This window comes from Fringilla coelebs, assembly GCF_963513975.1.
Source record: "Fringilla coelebs genome assembly, chromosome: 3".
Lineage (NCBI taxonomy): Eukaryota > Metazoa > Chordata > Aves > Passeriformes > Fringillidae > Fringilla > Fringilla coelebs.
In genome coordinates, this window is record NC_140030.1 from 69622672 (window position 1) to 69647258 (window position 24587).

Consider the following 24587-nt stretch of genomic DNA (forward strand, 5'->3'; position numbering starts at 1 on the left):
CCATGAAACTACAACCATTTCCCCCCAATACTTTTACAAGAGTTTCTATTTATCAATAATCAGTTTAATCACTCATGAAAGAACAAATAAATCTTGTTAAGGCATGAGTAAGCTTTCAATTTCTTCTCAATATTTATGTGTTCCTTATGCTGAAATGCAGATGACTAGCACTGGACAGGAGCAAAGACTGTCTGACAAGACACTGTCTAGAGCCTAAGTTCATACTTTGACAGAACAACTCACATAACAGTATGCACAGCACACTCTCCAAGAAGCAGTGATAAGTAAATATTTTATGAGTCTATAAATGTGACAACTCCATAAGCAGCATTACTCTTCCACATAGGAAGCCTGTATTTAATTTTAAGGAGTTTAATTTCTTATTATAGTATTTATACCCTTTCTTTTACCATAGAAGACTGATCTTGTTTGACTGGAACATCAGATTCATTACAAAATAAATTTAAAAAAATCATTCTATCTTACATCTCTGGCAGCTACATTTCAGTGCTGAAGATCAATTCAACTAAATGGCTATGATAGCAACACACAATTATTTCCCTTCCGTGTTTATCTGTTGTCCTTCTTTATCTTTAATATGTTAGCATTAATTGAACTTTGAATTACTTGGTTGAGGAAAAAAAAAAAGAGGGATAGGTGGTGAAGCACTCAAGCTCTTCAAAGGTAATAATTTTAGCATTTTTAAGAAACTGCCAAGAGTTTCTGGCTTTTATGTTTATTGGGAAAAGAGCGGCTTGATGGACACAAGGTATATTCTGACTGTCAACAAACTGCACAGCAGTCCAAATGCAGGGAGGTGCATTGAAAAACCTCTTTGGAAGACTGAATGACACGAATTTTTACTAAGAAATTATCAAAGTCATGGAGTTTGTCACAGGCACAGTCTTGACAATAAGATATGACGACTTAGCTCTGAACTACCATTAGCACCACCACTTTTTCCAAAGGCACAAGGAAAGAGCAAGGCATTTGAGAATGTCAGGCCCACTGTGCCAAAGATGAGCACTGAATGTCTGCTACTCATCACACTGGGGAAGAAAGAAAAAAAACTGGTGTGGACACACTGCCCTACCAGCATTTCAGATTTACCTGCAAACTTTATCAACAGCACACACAGGTACCCAACTAATAAAGTCAGTAATACAAACAAAATGTCAACATTTCACCAGTATTTTTATCAAAAGTATTCTATTACCCATAAATTTGATATCTAACATAAAGATTTGATTGCCTATTGCACAAATATGAAAACAGCATAACCCACAAAATCACAGCAATACTACCTTGCCCTTACTTTGGATATATTGATTTGTCTGGCTAGCACCTATTTTGTTAAATTCTCACTTGCAGCTGAACAGGAGAAAGGTAGGTTCTAAAAAAAATCAATCATTTTTGTGAAAAATGGAGGGGCGGGTTTTTAGAATTTTTTTTTTCCAAGAGGATTAAAGCAATTCTTTTTAATTAGTATTACTTTGTCCATTAGAATTTTTTTTCCAAGAGGATTAAAGCAATTCTTTTTAATTAGTATTACTTTGTCCATTAGAAGAATGCAGGCAAGTCTGCAGTTTGTTTCTTAAATGTAAAAAACATTTACAGCATTTTCCACTTAAGGGTTTCTGAGAGGCAATCATAATCAAAACATACTTTTGGAGACAAAGCGAAAAGATGAAACAGAAAAATACAGAAAAGGATAGAAAGCAAGGCTGGCTCTATGAAACTGCATTCCATTTTGGAGCTTGTCTTCTAGGACATGTACATATCTGTCAGTTCATTTCCTATTTTAACAGCTCATTTCATAACTACATACTCAGCATTTATCTTCATGGTTGAAACTGCACAGCAAGTAGTTGCTGGACCATGATTGCCCACTGAAATAACCTTAGATTTTTAAAATTATCCATTCTGTTTCCTGCAGAAAACGTCAAATTTTCCACATTAAAAAAAAATAAAATTCAACGATTGGACTTCTCTGGTAAAGATGCAACATCCAAGATGACATCTGACACTGAATTTTTACCAAATTTATTGTAATATTGCAATAATAACATTTCAGAAGCCCCTGCAAGTAAGACTACTTGGAAGCCACAATGTTGACTAATTCAATCTATCATGCCCACAGATTTTTGCACAGATGTATGAATGGCATTATAAAGCAAGGCACTTGCTAACAACCACATTATTTATTATGAGTCTTATTTTCTTTATGTTTAAAATTTCTAATTTTTAGAGTAATTTCCAAGTTGAAGAATACATTCATAGTTATTCCTCGAATAAAACCAAGCTGAACAAAAAAACATTTGTTTTCAAAGAATAACTTATCCATTGAAATACTACAAGCTATGCTATTCAGGAGTGTCAATTATATTAACACAAAACTCTTCACATTTTATTCCCAAGAATGTGGGGTATACAAAAATACTTAAAAGTTTTCAGAACTGGCAAACACTAAAGATAATAATTTCAGATTGAAAGCACACAGGACTGACAAATCCACACTGCTTGTGAAAACCTTCATGTAAACTGCCCATCTCTAATGCAATATGTCTGCAGCTGCAATACAGAATTAATCTGGAGTCATCTCATTACCCAAAAGTCATTTCTAAAGAAAAGGCAATTTAGAACAGAACAACAAGAATTAGAGCTGAGTAAATTAGCATTCAATAAAATATAAACAGCTTTCAAGTTCAATACATTGGAAGACCAGGAGATGGCAGATTATTGAGATCTGAGCTCTTTAATTTGATGTAAAGAGTGCTATTGTAAACCAAAATCAAAAATAATAAGCTAAAATTTGGAAATATATTTTCCATGTTTTCTTAATAGAAAGAGGATTAAAATGCCAAAAAGCACTCAAAACTTACAAACTAAAAGCTACGTAGTAAAATGTGCAAATACAGAACAAGAAAAAAGATCCCTTTTTACCATTAATACCAACCCAATATGGAGTAAGATATGTTATACCTGATTCAACCTGCCTTTTTATCAGTACAGCTTTGCACATACATGACTGTCACAGGCACAGACATGTAATCAACCACCTCGCAGACCAAAAGACTCACACAACAGCACCTGCACTGCTGTGCCTATGGCTGCACTGCTGCACTCCTGGACACATATGAGAAGCTGCAAGAAATTAATCATGGTCAATGAATACATGTTTTAAAACAATTTGTGCTTTTGGGAACCTCACAATGAGACCTTTTAGAGGCTGGTGAATAACCTCGTGGCATCCACGATTCTGAGACAGCCATCGGCCTTCCATTCTTTTTATACTAACAGCCTTATTTCCTACGAGACAAAGATATCCTTTAGACCAATGAGAACTCTACTGCAAGCAAATGCTGATTTTTTTTGCTGCATTTTCTTTCCAGGCCTGCACAATCTTCAAATGTGTGAGAAAATAGGAAAAAGCCCTGATCTTCAGGGAGGTACCAGAGAGAGAACCATGTGAAAGCATTTAGAAGTATTTAAACAAGACAGTTATTTCAATGTTTTGTATATGTAAAGAAAAAGTTTCTGTAATGTTATTCAGAAATGAAATGCTTAAGAAAGCCTGACAGCAATTGCCTTTAACACATGACTATTCAAACAAGTCTAGTCACCCACAAAAGCAATTTAAAAATACTGAATGTGTCACACCAGAACTGATTCACACTCTAGAAACACTCATGCAAAATAACATAGCAAGTTTTTAAGAAGAATGCAAAAGCTTTTCCTGCTTCATTCCATGAGAGGTACATATTACTAGAATGGAGTTACTGACATGTGCTGTATAGAAAATGACAGTACAAGACTAAAGCGTAAGGAAAAAATAGCTTTGATAGACTTCAAAAATAATTTTTTAAAAAATCAAATGAAACAATGAACTACATCAGTAAATCTTTCAAATCTTTCAAAACTGCAGTCTATATAACTTACAGTTATGGTATAGCACGACTTAATCAGCTGTACAGCCTTGTATTTCCTCTGTGCCCCAGATCCAGCCAGTCTAGATGGAACTTATAACCAATCAATATTTCTTTTCATGGGTTTCTAAAAAAATACTACACAACTGCTTTCACAGCACTGAATATGGTAAAGTGGCAGTACAATAAAAGAAGGAACATGCACCCCATTTTTTTTTCACAAGTGTTTTTCAAGACAACTACTGTAAGACACCATTAAAAGTTTCAAATATGACTATTAGTGGTTGTTTCATATGTACATTGGAGTAAAACATTGCCCTTTAAAGCTCTGACTACTCACACTTCATTAAAATGGATGGCCATTGACACTGACCATCTTGAAGTGAAATCAGATGCTGCAGACAACAGCATCTTAAACATACGACACCAATACTTCCGTAAAACTCTTGCAAATATGAATACAAAAAGCCATCATGTTCATTGTCACAAGGATGTTGCAAGTTTCATGGAGTTCAGGAGCTTTTACTCTTAGAAAACTACAAAGTTATTTTTAAAAATACTTCTATTTCTAAATCTAGACAGTTAGACTAAATGCATAACCAGAAGTATGGAATTAAATACAGAATAGCCTCCAGTTACCTGTTTTGAACCATTTTAAATGTAAACCTACCACAAGTACAGAAATAAACCAAGCAGGATATTGCACCCACCACTGATAGAAATGCTAAAGAATTATATTTACATAAAAAAAGGAAATGTTCTTCCAGTGACGAAATCTTTTCCAAGTCCCTTCCCCAGGGAAGAGGAAAATTCACATTGCAGCTGTGAATTTTTTCATTCAAGAGAATTTATTACATTCTGAAATTCTAGGTTTGATCCATTAGAAAGACATCAAATAGGAAACCCGGGTCTGACCACATTTACTGGCATGACAAAAAGCAACTACCACGTATTCTGAGCAAAAGTGTATCTAGGCCCTGGTGTTCCCAGTCTGAAACAACCTGTGTCAAGATCAGAGATGTAAGGATGTTGACATCAATGCTTTTATCAAGATGCTGAAGAAAGCTTTTAAAACCAGCAGGCTAATATAAGTATTTATTGCGAGCTAGTTACTGGGAAAAAACTCCCCAAAAAACAGTGACTGGACAAGAAACGTGCTTTGTTTATATAAAATTCTTTGCAACTTCCTTCATTTAAGCAAATTAAAGCTTTCTATTTAAGCAACCTGCAAGACAACACAAAAATTATTGAAAGGATTTGGAATACATGTAAATCTTGAAAATTTTGAATCCTTACTTAGAAGAAGGAAAACCCCAGAGGGCAGAATTAGTCATGAAGTGAAAGGAATCAGGAAATGAATAAAGGGACCTGGGAGCAATAGGAGGGAATGATGTCACCTGGTTTAAAACCATCCCACCATGATTCTACATGCAAATATTTGCACGACACTACAACCATTTCTGTAGAAATGATTCTCAAAATATTTCCAATGCAATGTAACATCTATTCACCTATTGATTTCATTACTAATGTGCAATTTCTCAATCTGTTGTAGACCAATGCTGATGGAGGCCAGTAATTATCTCAAATTGGCAATGATGCAGTGCTACAAGCTGCCTAGAATAGGAGACCACAACAGGTTATATGTTCAACAAGACCTCTTTCTCCCCACAAGTACATACTGTCTAAACTCTTTCACTCTGAATACAGCTTCAGAGTATTGAGAGCTACTTTCTGATACTGAGCAAGTCAGCTGGAAAACACAGGAAGACTTGTTCTCTTAACACCCCTATGATCACTTACCTGAAAAGCTGGAAATGAAAAGCTAAAAAAAAAAAATTTTGATATGGTGGGTTGACTTTGGCTAGATGCCAGCTGCCCCCTAAGCTGCTCTATCAGTCCCATATCTCAGCTGGACAGGGGAGAAAAAGTGAGATGGAAAACAGGAGAGATAAGGCAGTTTACTATAGCAGAAGTGATAGGTCATGCATGCATACAAGTAAAGGGAAAACACAAAAAGATTTTTTTTGCTACTCCCCATCGTCAGGAAATGTCTGGTCACTTCCCCAGAAGCAGGGCTTCAGCATGCATCATGGTTGCTCCAGAAGGCAAATGTTGCAAACAACAAATGCCTCCATCTTCTCTTTTTTGTAGCTCTTATATATGAGCTGACATCACATGATGTGGAATATTCCCCTGGTAAATTTAGGTCTAGTATCCTAGGTGTGTCCTATCCCAAGATCTTTCTGACATCAGCCCACAGATGAGAGGTGGAATGTTGGAGAGACAGTGCTGATGCTGTGCCAGTGCTGCTCAGCAATAGCCAAAACACTGGTGTGTTATTGCCATCAGTGCAAAGCACAGCACTGTGACGGCTGCTGTGGGGAAAACAAACTCCATCTCAGCCAGATGTAATACACTTGATAACAAAACACTCAGATTAATGTTGCTGAAGGCAACTAAAAAGGCAGAGGAGAGAAAAAAAGGCCCTTTTGGCCAGTAATTCAGCCCACCTAAAATCTGAGCATTCTGCTTGTGGTTACACGGAGAGCACAGGATATCCATGGCTCTAAGTCTGGCATCTCAGTTTTGCCAAATGAGTGCCAAGCAGAGTCCAGAAAACCCAAGCAGTGGTGAAAACAGAGTGTGTGGAAACAGGCTGAATCACTGCAGAACTTGTGAAGGAAGTAACCCTGGAACAGAGCTAGAAGGCTTGTGAGACAAGATTAGTCAGGCAAAACTTAACAACTGATGCCTGGAATGCTAACACTGGGAAATTAAATTCTTCAGCAACATCAGAGAACTTGGAAACATTGCAAGCAGTAAAGGCTACAAAGCTACAGAGAATAAGCCAAGAAGTTTTACATCTTCTTCTTGCTCATAGAAGTATACATTTTTACTTTAAAATCTTGATACAAAACAGACAGAATTTCCTTTCCAAAGTCACAGCATCCAGGCCCCTTGAATTCTTCTATGAAGAAAACAACAATCCTAACCCTTTTGCAATTACTCTGCCCTTGGGTTGCTATTTCCAGTAATTGACACCAAACCACTAGCATCTAGTTGCTTAAAATTTAAAGATACAAAGTAAATCAATACACTGACATGAGGCATTGAGCAAATATTCCCTCACTCTGCTTCTATCACACAAGAGCAATATCAGAGGGTGAATTCAAACAGTCTAAAACCCCTTTCTTTGTCTCACTGTAGCCTACACACAATTTTACATGAGAACAATAAACAGCAAGTTGAACCTCTCAAGGTATTACATATGCTATGCACATTCATGTCTTTATACTTTGCTTTTAAACCACTATAGACTCTTGGTGAAATTCACTATCAAACAGCAAATGCTGCAAAAATTCAGCCACAGAGATTAGTATGTTTGATGACTGCTGGTACCTACTCCCAGATAATGATGGCCACTGTGACAAAAAAAAAAAAAAACAAAAAAATAAAAATTAAAAAAAAAAGGCAAGAAAAAAAGGAACAAAACAAACTTCTTTTACTAACTTTTTACTAACTTAATCAGCAGTTACTTCTGATTTTGTGCCAGACCAAAAAAAAAACCTAGAAAAAAGACTTCAGCTAAACTACAGGTTTCCTAAAAATGGCTTGAATGTAAAGCTGCATCACAACATGTAATTTTGTTCTATATAAATATCACATAAAAATCTGAATTTGAATAAATCAGCTGGCCAAATAAAAACCCATAAGCATGTTTTATTCACAGAACACAGAAATATTTTACTATCTACATTAAAAAGATTGGAATAATTAGAAATGATGACAAATATTTTTGCCAGCACCATGCTAAATGATCGCAATTTTGCTAATATTGACCTGTTGGAAGGCAGAATTAGAAACACTTCAAATATACTTCATTATTAATATTTCTGACACTACATTTATGTTATCACTTTCCTAGCAATGGGAAACCTCACAACAATGAATAGCAGACACAGCAGTAAAAATTAATCAAAAGTAAATAATATTGATTGTCTGCTTCCAGATTTATATGTAAAACAAACATTTATATTTATGGGTGAGGCAATACTTCCATTACAAATGCCTACTTTCAGGCACTTCTAGTGTTTTGGAAAAGAAATCACCCAGGAAGATAAAATTTATTGATTTCTCCTTTAGCCTACTGAGGATTTCTCTTCCCCCATTCTCCTCCTCCTTATCTGCATAGGACATAGAAGAAATAATGAAAATCTTCCTGCTTATTTTAGAGCTAAATGAGCGGAGGAGGGAGGCATTTTTCACAGGTTAAGGATCGTGACTAAGCTTTTTCTGTTGTTGTATGGTACAAGGAATGTGAATCATCCTTGTCACTCGAGAAAGAAACTCACAGATAAAGAATAAGACAGCCGAGTGGGAAGAAAAGATGGATCAGCAGAGGAATCATGCTAAGAAAACTCCTCTGACATCATTAAATCCAGCCCTTAAAATAGAACTGCTTATCTAGCTGAGAACTGCTCACTTTTGGAGAGTGACAGTGAAGCAAGACCATACCATAGAAAAGCAAACTCTTAGGGGATGAAAATCAGTAAAGAAATCAGTTTAGATGTTGAATTGGGAATAGACTGGTAATTAAAGTAGAAAATGAATAAGCAACACATTTTGGAGAAAATTGCAGGTAATTGTTTAATGTCAGTTATTCAAAATGCTTGGAGGTTGAAGTGCTTTGTCATATTCTTAATGAGACCAAAAAAAAAAAAAAAAAAAAATGCAGCCCCAAGAAACAGAGCTCCAGCAAATGCCAGTGACAGCCCCATCCCAAAAATGGGCATCCAAATGGGCATGTCAAATGCCCAACCACCCCACAGGTGAGACACAAAACCCTCCAAACAGCATTCTTGTGACAGAAGAAACAATGTGCTGTCCCTGCTTTTGTATTTGATTTTGTATTTACCACGTATTGCTACACTCTCACTGAAAGGATTAGTATGAAATGAAAATTAGAGAAAGCAGACAAAAGTCCTTTCTCTACAGTCTGCCTTTGGTCCTTCAGAATCATAGCCCCAAAAGAAACTAGAGTCACTTTGGTTTCTAAATTCAATTTTTTTAAAAATTCAATATGTTTTATGTTCTAGAAGGTGATTTTGATGCTGTTGTTAAAAATTAATAAATTGAATTAATTAAATGGTAGGAATACATAGGAAGTATAATACCAAATGTTTAACTTCCTTACCTTCATCATGAGAAGGGGAAAAAAAGGCGAAAATGTGAAATGAACATTTGCTTTCAGGTGCAAAAAATGGGATTTGTTTCCCTTGAAAAAGTGAGTGGGATACAATCTCTAGAAACCACATTTAAAAGGAACATTTATCATTGCAATTAACATAATTATAGCTCGTGCTAGAAAGCAAAACAGCTGCTCTGAACAAGATTTTATCCCTTTTTTGTTGTTGCAATAGTTTTCTCAGGTTTTTCTTAACTTGAAATAATATAGCACATGAGACTCCTATTGCTTAAAGATTAAGCACGGTACAGGTAAAACAGGAGCCATGCCTGATCATCTTAAACAACTTGTTCTCATAAGTTTCTAACAAGTACAGTGTGAGTTGTTAAATCCTGCACTGAAAGTGCACCGCTGAAGAGCAGCACCATTATTGTAGTAACATATTGTATGCAAATGCAAAATAAAGAAAATTTAAACATTAGTAAGACTTCATGCACTGGTTTAAAAAAAATTAAGGTCCACATGGCTGATGCTAGAAGATTATAGAAATTTTTAGGTCAATTTTCATGAAGGTTGCTCAAGAATAAAAGGAGAGCAATGTGTTGCATGCAGTGATTTGCTTTTCTTTGTCAGAGACTGATGGCCACCTTCCCCCTTTTGACCTCATTAGTTCATGTTCTGATATCACAAAGGTTGAAACTGAGGGCTGAAGTTTGTCTCTATCCCAAATGAAAAGATATTCTAGCTGGAGAGCTTCCAAGCAAGGCCGGCTGCTTTCATTTTGTATGTGGTTTTTTAAAGAGAACTACTTGTTCTCAAAGATGTACAAGATGTTCTAGCTAAAAGAAAAAAAAACCCTATAATCTAATAATCTTAAAATGTTCAAAGACTTCTCTCCTTCTCTTCTTTTAGGGCTATTTGGTTGTTATCAGTATAGCTTTGTAGTTGTGACTGAAATTTTGCTGCTTTTACAGGGTGGCTCCAGAAACTAACAAGGAATCTTTGCTGAACTTTCTCTAGTGGGATGTGTGTAAATTCATTACTATATAAACAATTTATGTAGATGATTAACTCAAATTAATCCTTTGCTATTTGTAAAAGTCTGTATTTGTCAATAGAGACTTACATTTGCCAACATGCTGTCAGTTTATCAAGGACATCAGATCTATCAAAAGACCTCAGTCTCTTCCAGCAGTCATTCATATATAAAATTTTATTCTGAGAATTACATGACCCCCTTTTTTTTCTCATATTACAAGTACAGTAAACAACAGCCCTGTAAAACCTTCTAGTTCCCTTTTTGATCATTTATTTAAATGCTTGATTGTCATCTTTTAACTACCTTCAAATTAAAGTGAATAGTTTTAAACTTAAAGTTTCTTCTATTAATTACTACAATGATACAGCAGCTTCTTGTGCTGGATTCTTTGAAAGACCAGATGTAACAATCCATTCTCTTCAGCTGACGTATTAAAGGAACTATAGCAAACGAGAGAGAAACAATTGTCATCTATTTGGGTCAGTCATATCATGTGCTTTAGAGCTACTTTGGCTCCTTTATAATTTTTAAGATAACTTACACATCATTCTTAGAGCCAGAATGTGCTATAAATAAACCCCTCAAGAAAACCTGAAAGACAACAGTGGGTGAGGGAAGTTTAAACACCTATTTATCTGTCTATCACTTTAAAAAACCACCATATTCTGAAATGTTATCACAAGTACTTAAACATACGTAATGCCCACAAATGCAAGGTGAATGCCCCTGTGAAAGCTCAGGCCCAGCCTGAGAAGTTACATATCATGACCTGTGAGGGCCACAGCTGCAAACAAATGGCCAGCACAGAGGGTTCTGGACACTCCTGTCATACTCCCATCATACTGTTCTGCAAGAACATTCTCCAAGGTTTTTAGAACAAATCTCTTCCTAGTTAAATGAGAATGCTTACTTTGAAAAAAATTACCTCTCAGCTTGGGAAGAAAAAAAAAGAAGAGAAAGAAAAAAAAAACAGCATAAATTATGTCCTTTATGTATGCAACAAGCTGTTACACAAGAAATTTTTTCAACTTGTTCTCTGGAGAGGGCAGAACTTCCTGCTCCTTAACACTTGTTCTCTGTGTCTCAGGACAATTGTGCACATGAGTTTCTGGACTAACATTAGCAATTCAGAATGCATATATGAAAACTAAACAGATAGAACACACATATAATTTCAAATTTCTTAAAGTCATTCTAACCTCCTGTGCTGGTATTGTCTGGGACAGACTAAATTTTCTTCCTAGTGGCTGGCAGTGCTGTGTTTTGAATTTAGGATGAGAACAGTATCAGTAACAAACATATTCTAGCAGTTTCTAAGCAGTGTTTATAACAAGTCAAGGGCTTTTCAGGTTCTTTTATCACCCTGCCAGGGAGCAGGCTGGAGAGCACAAGAAGCAGGGAGGAGACACAGCCAGAACAGCCAACCCAAACTGGCCAAAGGGATATTCCACACCATATAGAGTCATGCTTTGTATACAAAATGGGGAGAAAACTGGCCTGGGGCCACTGCTCAGGAACTGGCTGGGCATCAGTTGGTGAGTGCTGAGCAATTGCATTGTGCATCACTTGCTTTGAATATTCTAATTCTTCTTTCATTATGATGTTTATTATTTTGTCTTCTGTCCTAATAAGCTGTCCTTGTCTCAACCCACAAAGTTAGCTTTTCTTACTCTCAATTCTTGCCCTCATTCTCTTAGCGGTTGGGGAGGCAGTGAGCTAGCAGGGTGGTGTTTAACTGCCTGCAGATTTAAACCCATCAATCTTTCTTGAGCCCAAAATGGGGCACAAAGGGTTGAGATAACAACAGATCTGACTAGAGTGTCCTAGAAAAATTATTTATAAGCATTCATTTTATTAGTTTTTTATTAGTCTCTGGTCACAATGTTGACTTATTTGCTCTCAGAGTCCATGGAAATGTAGAATCATAGAACGTTTTGGGTTGTAGGGGACCTTTAAAGATCATCTAATCCAAAAACCTGCACAATGAGCAGGGACATTTCAACTAGAACAGGTTTCTCAGAGCTTCATCCAATCTCACCTTGAATGTTTCCAAGGATGGGGCATCCACCACCTCTTTGGGCAACCTATTCCAGTGTCTCACCACTCTCATCATAAAAAACTTCTTTATATATAATATAGAATGACCTTGTTTTAGATTAAAACTACTGCACCCATCCTTTCAAAACCAACCTGGATAAAAAGGTCATTTTTTTACAGCTGCTGTACATGTTCTCAAAGTTGAATTATGTAACATGTTACCTCTGGTATGTGTTCCCTGCCATGCTGTTTATAAGCTCTGGGGACTGGATTAATGCCATTATTTTGTTTTATTATGTAACACTGCATTAGAACAGGATAAAATTGAGGGTCGTGAGACCAACCTGGAGTTTGTACGCAGCATTGCCACCACCTCTGTGTTCCAGGAACCATCTATTGGAAACTATTAATAATTACACCTTTTACCTTTACTTCAAGGAGAGCCAATCTATGGGGGAGAAACCTTCCTCCATCTTCCTCTTCTCCAGGCTAATTACAATAGCACTTGAGAATTCTGAATATTCTCAGGATGTTCAAACCAGCATGTTCCTGTTGCCAGAGCTCCTGAATATGTTTAAGGTCTTATTTAAGGTTAAACAACTATTTAAGAACACCACCCACAGATCTGCACTGAGGCTGGATAGCGATGAGTGGCAGGGTGTGTGGGATAGAATACACAAGTGCTTACGACAATGGTCACCTCCAACATTTTGGAATTACACCTCTGAACAAGTGCAGAATCCTGAGAAACTAGTAAATTATTTGGAAGGAGTATTCTGTCATCCTGGCAATTCCAGAAAGACACAAATCACCTGCTTTGGCCTGACTCAGGCCTACTGAGCTCTGTTCAACTCTATTCAGTACCCTCAAGGGGCAGAGAATCTGGATCTGATGGCCAAAGGACAGGCTCTGTGGCTACCCCAACCCTGGCACTGCAGCTGAACCAAAGAACCAACACATGCCAGCATCAGTCTTCTTGTACACAAAAAAAAAAAAAAAAAAAAAAAAAAAAAAAAAAAACTGGAAGCAAAAGTGAGGTTATTTAGTAAGGGATGAAGGGATGAAAGCATTTTCTAAGAGGGAGCAGGAGGAAAAAATGGACAAGGCAGACTATTCCAAAGCAGGGTTGTGACAAGAACAGGAGGAGGGAGAGAGGCACACACTGGGAGAAGAAAGCAAAAGCAAAAACTCACAAAGGAGGCGCAGACCACTGACCTCTTTCCCTGAGTGAGCTGTGAGATGTGTGAAAAGACTTCAGCTGCTGTCTAGTGTCTAGGTTAGCCCATTGTCACCTTGCTGCTCCTGTGCTGGGAAAATGGGAGCAGCAGCCCTGACTTAGAGGGTCAGCAAGTGAAACAGCTGGGATTCCTTTCTAGGTAATGAAGCATAGACAAAGCGGTTGGAAAAGGAGTGCAAGTCCTTAAGTTCTGAAGGCAACTTAAGAGGAAAGAAAGGTATTCCTTCAAGAAAGATATTATATGCCACCTAGGCAAGTGGACCACCACTGAGAAAGGTATCTGAGGAAATAAGCCATGCTGGAGGTGGATGAATTGGCTGGCCAACTGCAATAACAAGAAGAAAATCTTCTTTCCTTTATCATCTCATCTGGGGAAAAACTGGTCCAGCAGCACAGAGGTCCAACTCCCCACCTGTATGGACCAGTATCTCAACTATTAGGAGTAAGCTTTCCTCTGCTCAAAAGAGAGGACACAGTGAGTACACACCACCCTGTGGTCTGACCCCAGTGACCACAGAGAGGAGAACTAAGGAGGAAAATCTGCTTCAGTCCTAGAGGCACAAATATTTGAGTTGCAAAGGAAAACAGTCACAAATGGGGTTCTTCCAGGAAAGTTGTTGGTCCAGTTTCCTCTGGGAAATTCCCCAGAGCAGAAGGGCAGATCTTACTCTTAATTGAAGGGACTTCTGATTCATATTTACAAGAAGTGAGTAGTCAAAACTATTGCTAGGATTACAAGGACCTTGCCCAGAGAAAGATGGATGAAAGGAACAATTGGACTTTACTGGAACTGTGTGGATCCAGTGGTCTGTCTCATCAGAACCACAGTGGTGAAAGGCTCTAGTATACACCAGTGTACAGCTGTAATACCTTCAATTCCCATTTGTACTTCTGGAGTGACAGGGAGTCCCGACAACTGACTGTATTGGAGGTCAAAGTGAGCCTGACTAGGAATGAGTGGCAAGAGCACTCCACTGTGACTGGGGTGAGGGGAGTGAGTAAGCAGTGAGTACAGTAAATCCTGTACAAGGGAGACCAATGCAAATTTGGTGACTAAACGCATTGAAATTACCACTTTCTCCTTCTCCTGTCAAAGAAATTAGTGTCCTCTAATTTTCAATGCGTCTCTTTAGTGTCCACTTTTTTCAGAAGTTGTCCTGAGAGCTAGGACGGGTAATTGAATGTAACCAACATCAGGATAATCATATTCCTCTGATTAAATCTTCAGCTGCATATGCTATCTGACCTTTCAGGGACAAATACTTATGTGAGTGCTTAGCATCAAACAAATATCCTCATGGAGCATCTAAATTAAACACTCAGCAACTGGAATACCTTACTGGCTTGGAACAGGACTTGAAAAAGTAATAGAAAAGTCTTTGCAGAATTTCAAATCATTATATTTGAGAAACATAACATCCATCATTCTATTCATCCTCCTAATTACTTCTTCCTTCTCAAAATAAAGCAGATAATTGACATTTAAACCTACTGAAGGTTTATCTGAGTACACTTAGGATGTGGTTTTAATATAAATATTTACAGCTGTTTGAGGCCATTATATTCCTTGGCTCCTTGGACAGCTTTCAGATAGCTTATCACTTACCATTCTAATTTATCATAATTTCGCCTTAATTCTTGAGCTTTCCAGCTAGATGCAAAGAGAAAAAATATTTCTTTATTTGGAATTTTTTAATAGAGAAGTTGCCAAAAATCCTTTAATTTAGAGATCATCTCCTGACTATGTCTTTTGTGGAATTCTTATAGCATTCCATTTGCTCTGTAAAAATATTAGATCTTTACACTAACCTCTCCAACAAGTACTGAAAACAAGTAAACTGAGACACTTTGCCATAATTCACAGAAACTACTATTGCTACATAGAACACAGCTTGAAATTCTCAGCTCTGTAATAGGGACTGAAGGAAAAACACCAAAGAAACCCTAGCATGCATTTGGAAATGTCACTCTTTGATTGAGATAAGTTTAAATACATTTGCACACAGATTTCTTTTGAAATTAAATAGTGTACATTAGAAAATGTTTGTATCAGTTTCTTTTGCTGATGTGAATTAGACTTGGGCTGCAATTCGCATCTGCTAAAATATACAATACTCTAAGGATGGAATTACAGATAAGGTTGAAACTATCACTGTAGGAGTGACATTAAGGAGCATTTCCACAGTCACTCCATTTTGATATTCCTGTTCACTTTAACATCATACAGTATTATCTCATATTTTCCTTCAAGACAGCATTAGAACTGAGTTCTCAGTATATGAAACTGAGTTAACACTGCTCATATTACTCCCTACATTGAGCCAGCTCTGCAGTCTATGTTACACCTAAAATCTGAATGCAAATTCTTTATATTTTAGGATTAAATATTTGTACACAAATAATGTATTTTTCTACAGCAATATGAAAAATCAATCTATATTTAAACAAATTAACTAAGCGTGAACAAGAAATTATAAGAAAAAATTGTCCTTATATAATTAATTTAATGCTTGAAAAATCATACTGATTATAAAGTACTGATGTGTACTTGATTACTTTAATAGAACTGAAGATGTATTATTTGAATCATTTCCCTTGATGAAACCTTCCTTTGTGGCTCAGTCCAGCCTCCACAAGAACCCTATGTTGTTTCCACTAGTCAAATTCCATTTGTTATATTTATCCAGTCCACACTATCAAAGTGAGAATTGATTCACTACTTCTCAGCTTAGAAGTCTCTGTAATGAAAGCAATTCTTTTGAAAAGCGTCTAAAGTGGGTTTTCTTACTCTGCAAGTGTCTTTTCTCCAAAGAAATTGAAAATTGGCTTCACTAGTGGCATAAAACTGAGCTTACATAGTTACTACTCGAGGCGAAGAGAAAAAAATTTACCATTACCCTCAGTGGAAGATGTTTCTCTGTCTGAAAAACTGAAGACAATCCTACAACGTTATAATTAGCACAGCTTTGCCATCAGCCAGGGTAAACATGAAAATTCTTGTACCTTGCAATCTGAATTTAAGAAACAACACATTTCATTGCCTTTCAGGTAAAAACTCTTCAGGGTAACCCCTCCTGAAAACAATAAATCTGGATGGCTCTTAATGCCAAATTTTCAAAATAATTTACCAACTAGATGCAGTCAAAAAAAAAAGCCAAATTATTACATCACCAGAAACACCCAAGAAAATTTCTTATCCTCATACTGAAACCTGTTGTAGAGCTAAGCAGTTATCCTGAAAGCCCAGGCAAACACTCAGGTGCTTTTATGAGTGCATTAGTCCTGTTGTATGCAAGTATACAACACCTCCCTTGAGATCAGAAATTTGCAAGCACATTGCGAATTCACAGAAAAATACACTTTAAGATTATTTCCCTTATTTCATAAATACATTAAAAGAGAAAAATGTCAGGGAGATTAAAGGAATTCCTTTCACTATGTGTTTTTCAGTTTCATCTTACTGCATTACTGTCATTTTCTCTGTAAAGAAAATACACTCAGGGTCTTCTAAATTTTGGTTCAAATTTAATAAATCCCTTTGATCTACACTGGGGTTCCCCACCTTGGTAGTTTTATAAAAAGCAGAAAAGCCATTTTCAGATATGAAATGGGAACCAGGATGTCTTACTTCCACTAGGTTTTACATTGGGCAAGATGTCTTTAATCTGCTTGATTCTGCACAGAAGCAGATCTACAGGCCTTCACACTCATACCTGCTCAGAGACAAAAGGATGAAGCCAAAAGTTCAACAAGTATCTTAAAGCCATTTAATTTGTACCCAGCTTCAACTGAGAGCACATCCCCTCAGTAGAATAAAGATTTTGGAACAAAACCACAAGTAGAACTTTAGTCATTTGACAGAAGTACACAGGAACTGGAGTAATTTCTTCTAAAACTTTTGTTAGTACACTTCACAGGCTAGAACAGCTCAGAAGTGAATTACTTTAGCTTATCCTTTGAACAGCATGAAACTGCTTACAGCAAGGTTCAGCTACTAATTTGCTCATTAATTTGACATGAAGCTTCTCTCAGGGCTTGGGCTTTAAGGTTTCCACAGATAGATATAACTAAACACACTTGCATTAACCTTGTGTGCTCTATGCTGGGAAATGGCTTATCAAGAAATGCATGTGTTAGAGAGAGGTGTCTGCCCCAGTGAGCATGCAGCTTTACAGCAGCCAGCTTTCTACTGCAATAATTCACTGCACCTCCAGTCCACCATAAGACCTCTGGTAACACTCTGGAGTTACAGAGGGAGTAAAAGCTGCTTTACAGGCCAGACTGGAGCTTCATCTGAGAGAGAATAATTTTATGTATGAAGCAAAGCCAGTATGGACTCCACCCCCAGAGAGGTTGTCTGGATTACAGAATCAGTCTATTAGGAAAAATCTTTACCCAATTTAACTTGGAATGACACATTTAGCATTGCTCTCATAGGAACCAGTTCTTTTAAAATTGGTTTAAGAACACATTTTGATGAAGCAGTCTTTCTGAAGCAAGATTTTGATGTTACTAAGTTCTGAATTTAAAAACAAGCAACCAAAAAAAAAAAAAAAACGAAAAAACAAAAACAAACCACCCAAACAGCAGATCTGATTTCTACTTCTGCAAGTAATACTACATTTTCCATTAACAGATTATGAATGCTTCAGTCAAAAATAAGCCACGTCGGTGTCACCAATAAACTTCTGGCATATATTATTTCACGTGTTGTGGAATATGAGGAGAGGTGTCTGTATAGTAAGGAGCATGCTTTTTATTGCTGTTTTTCTCTTTATAGCAAAATTCTTGATAGGAATAAAACAACAGAATCTAAAGATGTATAACCAAACTTTCTCAATCATAATTATAAATTGGACAAAATGAAAAGATTACCTGACCATCAGTATGTCTTAAAAACACTTAAAATATATTATATAACAATTGATGGTTGTCATAAATACCAGATCCACAGAACAGGGATAGTGCTGTCATACTGATACAGTTAGCAAAGATTAATACTTAACTGCAGTTGTTGTTTAATAAATATTATAAACATCTACCTATGGATGTGACATGACACAGATATTTTTGAGTACAGTAGAAATGGTGTTGAAAAGCCTAAGCCACTATTTAAACAATGTACTTACCTACAGGAGTCTCAGGCAAGCTCTAACTTGAGTCACTACTTACTATAAAGATGTAATAATCACAGATTAAAATTCTGTAATTTCTGGCTGAAATAAAATGAGACCAGTGCTATATTTATGTTATTGGCCATATTTCAGAGGCCACCTGAGGGTGTCTCTGGTCATGTGCAGCCCAAACTAAGTATTATGAAACCAAGGAGACCTATTATAGTCCAAGCTTTCAGAGAGGCCTCAAATATTTTCAAGGTGAACAAACAATTCTACATACATTTTACAACCACTAACTCTTACATAACACTGGTGTTAGAGATTACATTGAAGAAAAACACACATAAACATGTCCCACAGAGGGGAGTTATATCAGATGCCCAAACAAATATGTATGGTATACACAGACACATTAGGAAAGGCCTTAACAACACATTAAGCAGAGAATTGTGCTTTATTTGCTAAGAGCTAGGAAATGTTGTTTTTATTCTGTAGCAGCTGTTCTGCATCACTAAATATATTTTGTATATTTTCAGCTACACACAGCACCACACATTATTTATCAGTATTAACTATCTTACTGTCATGCAGTTTAAGATTACAGTGGCTATACTGGAAAAGACAGGGTGGGTTACAGAATGGAGTTATAACATTAGACAGCAGGGCTCAAAACTGAAAGGCAGTAATCATACATTTAGATTACATGACACTGTGATCAGATTTAAAGAGATAAAAGTCACTGTGGTAACATGAAATTTGGTAGGACAATTCAGGAGTGACCAGATTTTATATGACCATGCATTCACCTCTTTTTTTGTTTTTTTTGAGCCATGCAAGTTGAAGGGTCATGAACACACAGGGTATCAAAACAGACAGGTTAGACTCAGTGGCAACATGAAACATTTGGGATCAAGTGAATAAAAGACAGAATCACATACCCATTTTTCCACATCAACTAGCTGTAGAAAGAAAAAGCAAGAAATCAGTAAATCTCTTTCCTTAAATACAGCATTTCAAAGTCTATTTTGAAGTTAACATTTCATATTTTCAGAAATTTATCTAGTATGAAAGAAAATGTATTCTATTCTATAGCTTCTAGTAATGAAGATATTCTCCTGGCATCTTCTCTTTAAAATGCCAATACCTCACTTTCTGTCTTTATTTGGTGGAAAGCACTTCAAATTCTAGAAGTCAAAAATGTCCATCTAAAATCAGATAGCAGGCAGCAAAGGAAGACTGGTGCTGAATTATTTCCACACTGTATTCAGTACCAACCAGTCAAAAATGCAGAATACAGTATCCTACAAATCATCTCTCCATTTCCTCTTGAGTAAAGCTCTGCCATTAGTGACCATCATTCACTTGAAAAGGTTTCACTGCTGCTATTCATGGTTTGCCATTTTAAAGCATGCCATAATATTAAAGTTAAAATTAGGGGTAGCTGTCAAACCCTGACCCTACAACCTGCAGCATGTAAGACTATCTTGCATAAGAAGAGAGAACAGCACATAAAAATGTCATCCATTTCTTCTACAGGGAAGGCGAGAATAACTCCAAAAGCTTAAGATTTTATATTAACAAAAGTGTTTCAAGACTCATTAAGGAAACAGATTTTAAATTACTCTCTCTATAAAGTCCTTTCTCAGAAAGGACTGAGAATATCTACTAGAACACAATTCAACCACTAGAACAGTTAGTATGCCACTACCTATTGAATACTTGGCACTAAGAGCAGTATTTCTGTAGTAGATTGGTCTCTGGACTTTGCACAGAAAATGCTGCAGAATATCATGCCCTCAGTGGTTTTACTGTATTCACATATTGACCATTTGTTAGCAGATGTCACATAAAAGTTTAATAATTTAAGATAGCTTAGCGAAAAGCAGCAGCAATTTTCAAAACTAGTAATATCTGGATGTCAACTTGCTTGTGAAATTACTGTAATAAAAGGCAGTGTATTTAGTTCTCATCTGTTAAATAGCTCAATTGAAAGCAAACTTTCTCCCTTTTAATACACATTTCAACTAAAGAGCAGCTTTACGCTTTTGTTCAGTGCTACACAAAATTCTGATTTGCTGCTATTTATTTTCTTAGTAATCTTTACTGTGACTTTTGTTATCAACCACAGCTGCCTCCTCAAAAACAGCTAAATGTATTAAAAGAGATACAAGATAAGAAATTATTTGATAAGATGGCAGCAAGTTATAAAAGTAAGCAATGACTTAAATCTAAATGCAAATATACTGTCTTAAAAAAAAGGGGTAAGGAATAGCCAAGTTAGATTTAGGTATTTCTTTTATTACCTTGCCTTTGATACTTCCTTTGTTTTGATAAAATTTTATACACTCTAAAAACAGCACTGCAAGCAATTTGCCTGTGTGACAATGGTAGAAAGAGGTGATGCATGCTTTATTGCCCTGCTTTGAGAAGAAATTGCTGTCCCAAAGTGTAAGTGAACAAGGCAGCCTCAACTGTCGTCAGAGAACCCACTCAAAGCTCAACAGCCATTACCAGTTTTACAATTAAATGCCTTATAATTGCTAAATTGTCCATTCACTTTATTTTAATGGACACCAGATAGCTTCATGAGTCATGTGCAATATTTTCCAAGTATTTATACATGGCACACACTAATTCTGCCTTGGTACATTCATGTTTAAATAGAATGTCTCTCAGAACAGCCACTTGAATCGTGCATGTACACTTGTCAAACCGTACAGTTTGACACCTACATGGGAATGACTATGAATTATCCAGAGAGAGCTGATTCTGAAAGTGTGGTACAGTGCACAGCACAATAAGATCCTCCATATGTAATTACAGCTGTATTTTATAGACCTTCTGCTGTGAGCTTCATCAGAGACCTCCCAGGTCCTGCTGTGCTCCCATTTCATCTGTGGGAGAGTCCTTTGAGTGACTCAAGTCACAAGGAGAAATTTCTTTCTTACAGGCCACTTTGTCACAAATCCTAAGACATTTTTGTGTAACATCTGGAAATAAAATTCTGTCTGCTTTTGGAAGCTGTTCTGGAAGGCTTGTGACCTGGACATTTAGTATCCCACTGGGAAGAGGAAAAAGGCATAAGCATGCTAGAATATTATATTTACTCATCTGGAAATTTCTAGGAACACGGATTAGGTAAAGCTGAAAATAAGTAAGATTACTCATATCCAAGAGTAATTGTCCTAAGGTAGACAAAATAAATGCAAAGCTCACATAAACAGAAATGAAACAGTTGATACCTCAGTCTAGCACATGTATCTAAGATCTAAGCTATGATTCAGAAAACAAGCAAGCAAATGCTTCACAGCACATCTAAATCCAGATTCTGTTTCACACTGACACCTCCATCTTTTGTCTGTCTTCAAGACTAGAAGCCACAGGAACCCTTTTCCCATGGATTTCCCAGCAAAATTCAGGAAACACTAAGATTCAAAGCTTCTGTGGCTATATATGCATTGGTCATTAATCCAAGGGGAGAACTGAAAAAAATAAAAACCAAACAAAATGAAACAAACAGAAAATTCACATACACACCAGAGAGTGAACAAACAAGCAAACAAATTGTAACATTCTATTCTACCAGACCACATTTTACACATTTTAGTACCTCTCTTTCTTGGAGCACTTAATGTTCTTGGACTTGAAATTACCTATTCTACATAAATAACTCAGGTTTTACTGAGTTGTTCGCCTGCTAGGAGGTGTAGATCTTTCAACTAGTCTAGGAAGGTTTAAAATTCAGGAAGGGCTGGGGACATGGTACACAGGGACTGACAGTCACTTTTGAAGTTACCTCTCACAGTGGCATCTCAGAGTAACTGCTTCATTTCAATCATACATTACATGAAATACAGTCCAAAAGAACAGTATAATCATTTCTTTCATAAAGCACAGGAATTTTTGCCTAGTCAGAAAAAAATCCAGATCCCTGGAATTCAACAACTTTTTTTTCATCCAGCTCATTTTCTCTCCTGACCATTAAGTCATATATTTTGGAAAAATAAAATGTTTAGGTATGCATATACTGATTTTTTCTCTTTTTCTTTACCCAAAGACTATCTGGATTTACAACACTTCCTCCAGCAGAGGATGCAGGATCCATATTAAAACACATATACCTAAAAAGCAGTTTGCTACTTAGAAATATTCTTTCCTCATGTACCTGGGTACGCAAAGATTTTCTGAGGAAAAAAAAATAAAAGAACAAGACCCTGTCTAACATTGGATATCACAATTTAGTGAGTACATTTCCATATGACAATTCTGAGTACAGGAATTATCATTTTGCCATGAGAACACCAGAGTTAGCAAAAGACTGAAGGACATATCACCTCTGGAATTTATTTAGTGACTGTGAACTACTTGTACTACAATAATCATTTTACAGAGAGCTACTAATTTGAACTCAAAAGAATTATTTCACTGCCTACTGCCAGCAAGTAGCCATCAACCTAAGTTAATGAGCAAAAATTCTGACACCTGAAACTAGAGAGCAGTGGGTAATAAAATGGTACAGCACCCATACATCTGGGCATCTAAAATATACAAGCACTGCTATAAAAATAGACCCAAGGAGTACAAGTTTTGTTCTAAGATTCAAGCAAAAGATCAAAGATGGCATTTAGAATGATGAAATAATCTCCCTCCTTAAATAGAAGAGAGCACTGTACTACAGTCTTAATACTTACCTTAAAATTTCAGGTAGCTCTAGTAAGAACATACAGCCAAAACCTAATAATTTACTGCCATGATAATCCAGAAACGTCAGAGCAATCTGCATTTGCTGACTTCTCTTCAGGGGCACATCAGAGCTCCAATGTTTTCAGTCAAGCTTTCATTTTAAATGCATCTAATCCAAACTAGAAAGCTGGTTTTTTTATCATTTTTTCCCAAGCACTGCAGATACTCAGAACTACACTAACCAGACATAAAAGCCTGTTAAAAGAGCAGAAATGTTATTCTGCTACCCCCTACTTTCTCTTGCCATGAACTAACTGCAGAGAAATAAAGAGGGATCTTGCCTGCATTATGAGGAGTTTTTTTCATTTTTTATATTTGACAGAAAGCAAGATCACAGAACATGCGCTGAATATCCACTAATACAGAGGCATTAATTACGAGTGCAAAAGCCACAAAGTAAGCTACTTTAGGCTATGAAAACAACCTCCCATTCCTAATGCAGGCTTCTGTATTCTGTTTTCTTTCATCTTGAGCAGCACACAAAAATACTAAGGAATTTTATTTCAGTGTATAGGAGAATCTGAGCTAACTCTGGATAATCACATTCTCTACAACAATTTATGAGGACTGCCACAATAATTATAATATATTGCCATGATCCACACATGGGATTGTGACTGAAATCTCAATGAAGAAATCTTTACCATTCACTAGTAGGTTATATTTTCCTTGCGCTTAAACTCATTTATCTGAACCAAACTCATATTTTAAAAGTTGCCTTTTTTTTTTTTTTCATTTCTCTCTTGTGGAAACTGAGACCATATAGCAAAATCTTTGTCTAAAACTTTAATAAAAATAAGCAAGGTGAGAATAAGTAGAACTTAACTACATTCCTAACTGAATTTTATTCTTTACTTCTATTACAATACTTGATTAGCTTCATCGACACCTTGACTTCCTGAATTTAATACTTAACAAGCTAATTAATGATATGCCTTCTGTTCCAGCCCAGGGTGTAGGCTTTTGTCATCAAGATACTTCAAGAGCTGTGCTTTCATGTCTATTTGCTTTAACTCCTTCTCTGCATGTAACTTAGGTCAGAAAATATTACTGGATAGAAACAAAGTAACTTCTCTCCCCCCAACATCATTTTCTGCTGACCATCTCCCTAGAAAGAAAACTTTGAGCACATAAGCACTCCAAGGGTCATGGTAAGGCCAGAAAAAGGCTAGCTGCTATCTACCTCCAAAATAGGAAACCTGTCTAGGATAATAAAAATGTTTTATTTCATGCCACGCATCCTCATCCCAAACATGGTGCACACACTACAGAAGGGTCCATGTGCCAGGCCAGAAGTATT

General features: G+C 36.5%; 1 protein-coding gene across 6 annotated transcripts in view; it reads right to left on the bottom strand.

The window, feature by feature from the left end:
- Nucleotides 1-24587, bottom strand: part of RYR2 (ryanodine receptor 2) — a 377699-nt gene that overhangs the window by 222451 nt on the left and 130661 nt on the right. For 4 of the 6 annotated variants that reach the window (XM_084203479.1, XM_084203477.1, XM_084203475.1 and 1 more), the window contains one exon: nucleotides 19483-19503. The exons of the other annotated variants lie outside the window; for them this stretch is intronic. In XM_084203479.1, coding sequence (XP_084059605.1) covers nucleotides 19483-19503 — 21 coding nt within the window. The remainder of the gene's footprint in view (nucleotides 1-19482; nucleotides 19504-24587) is intronic. 6 annotated transcript variants of the gene reach the window in all.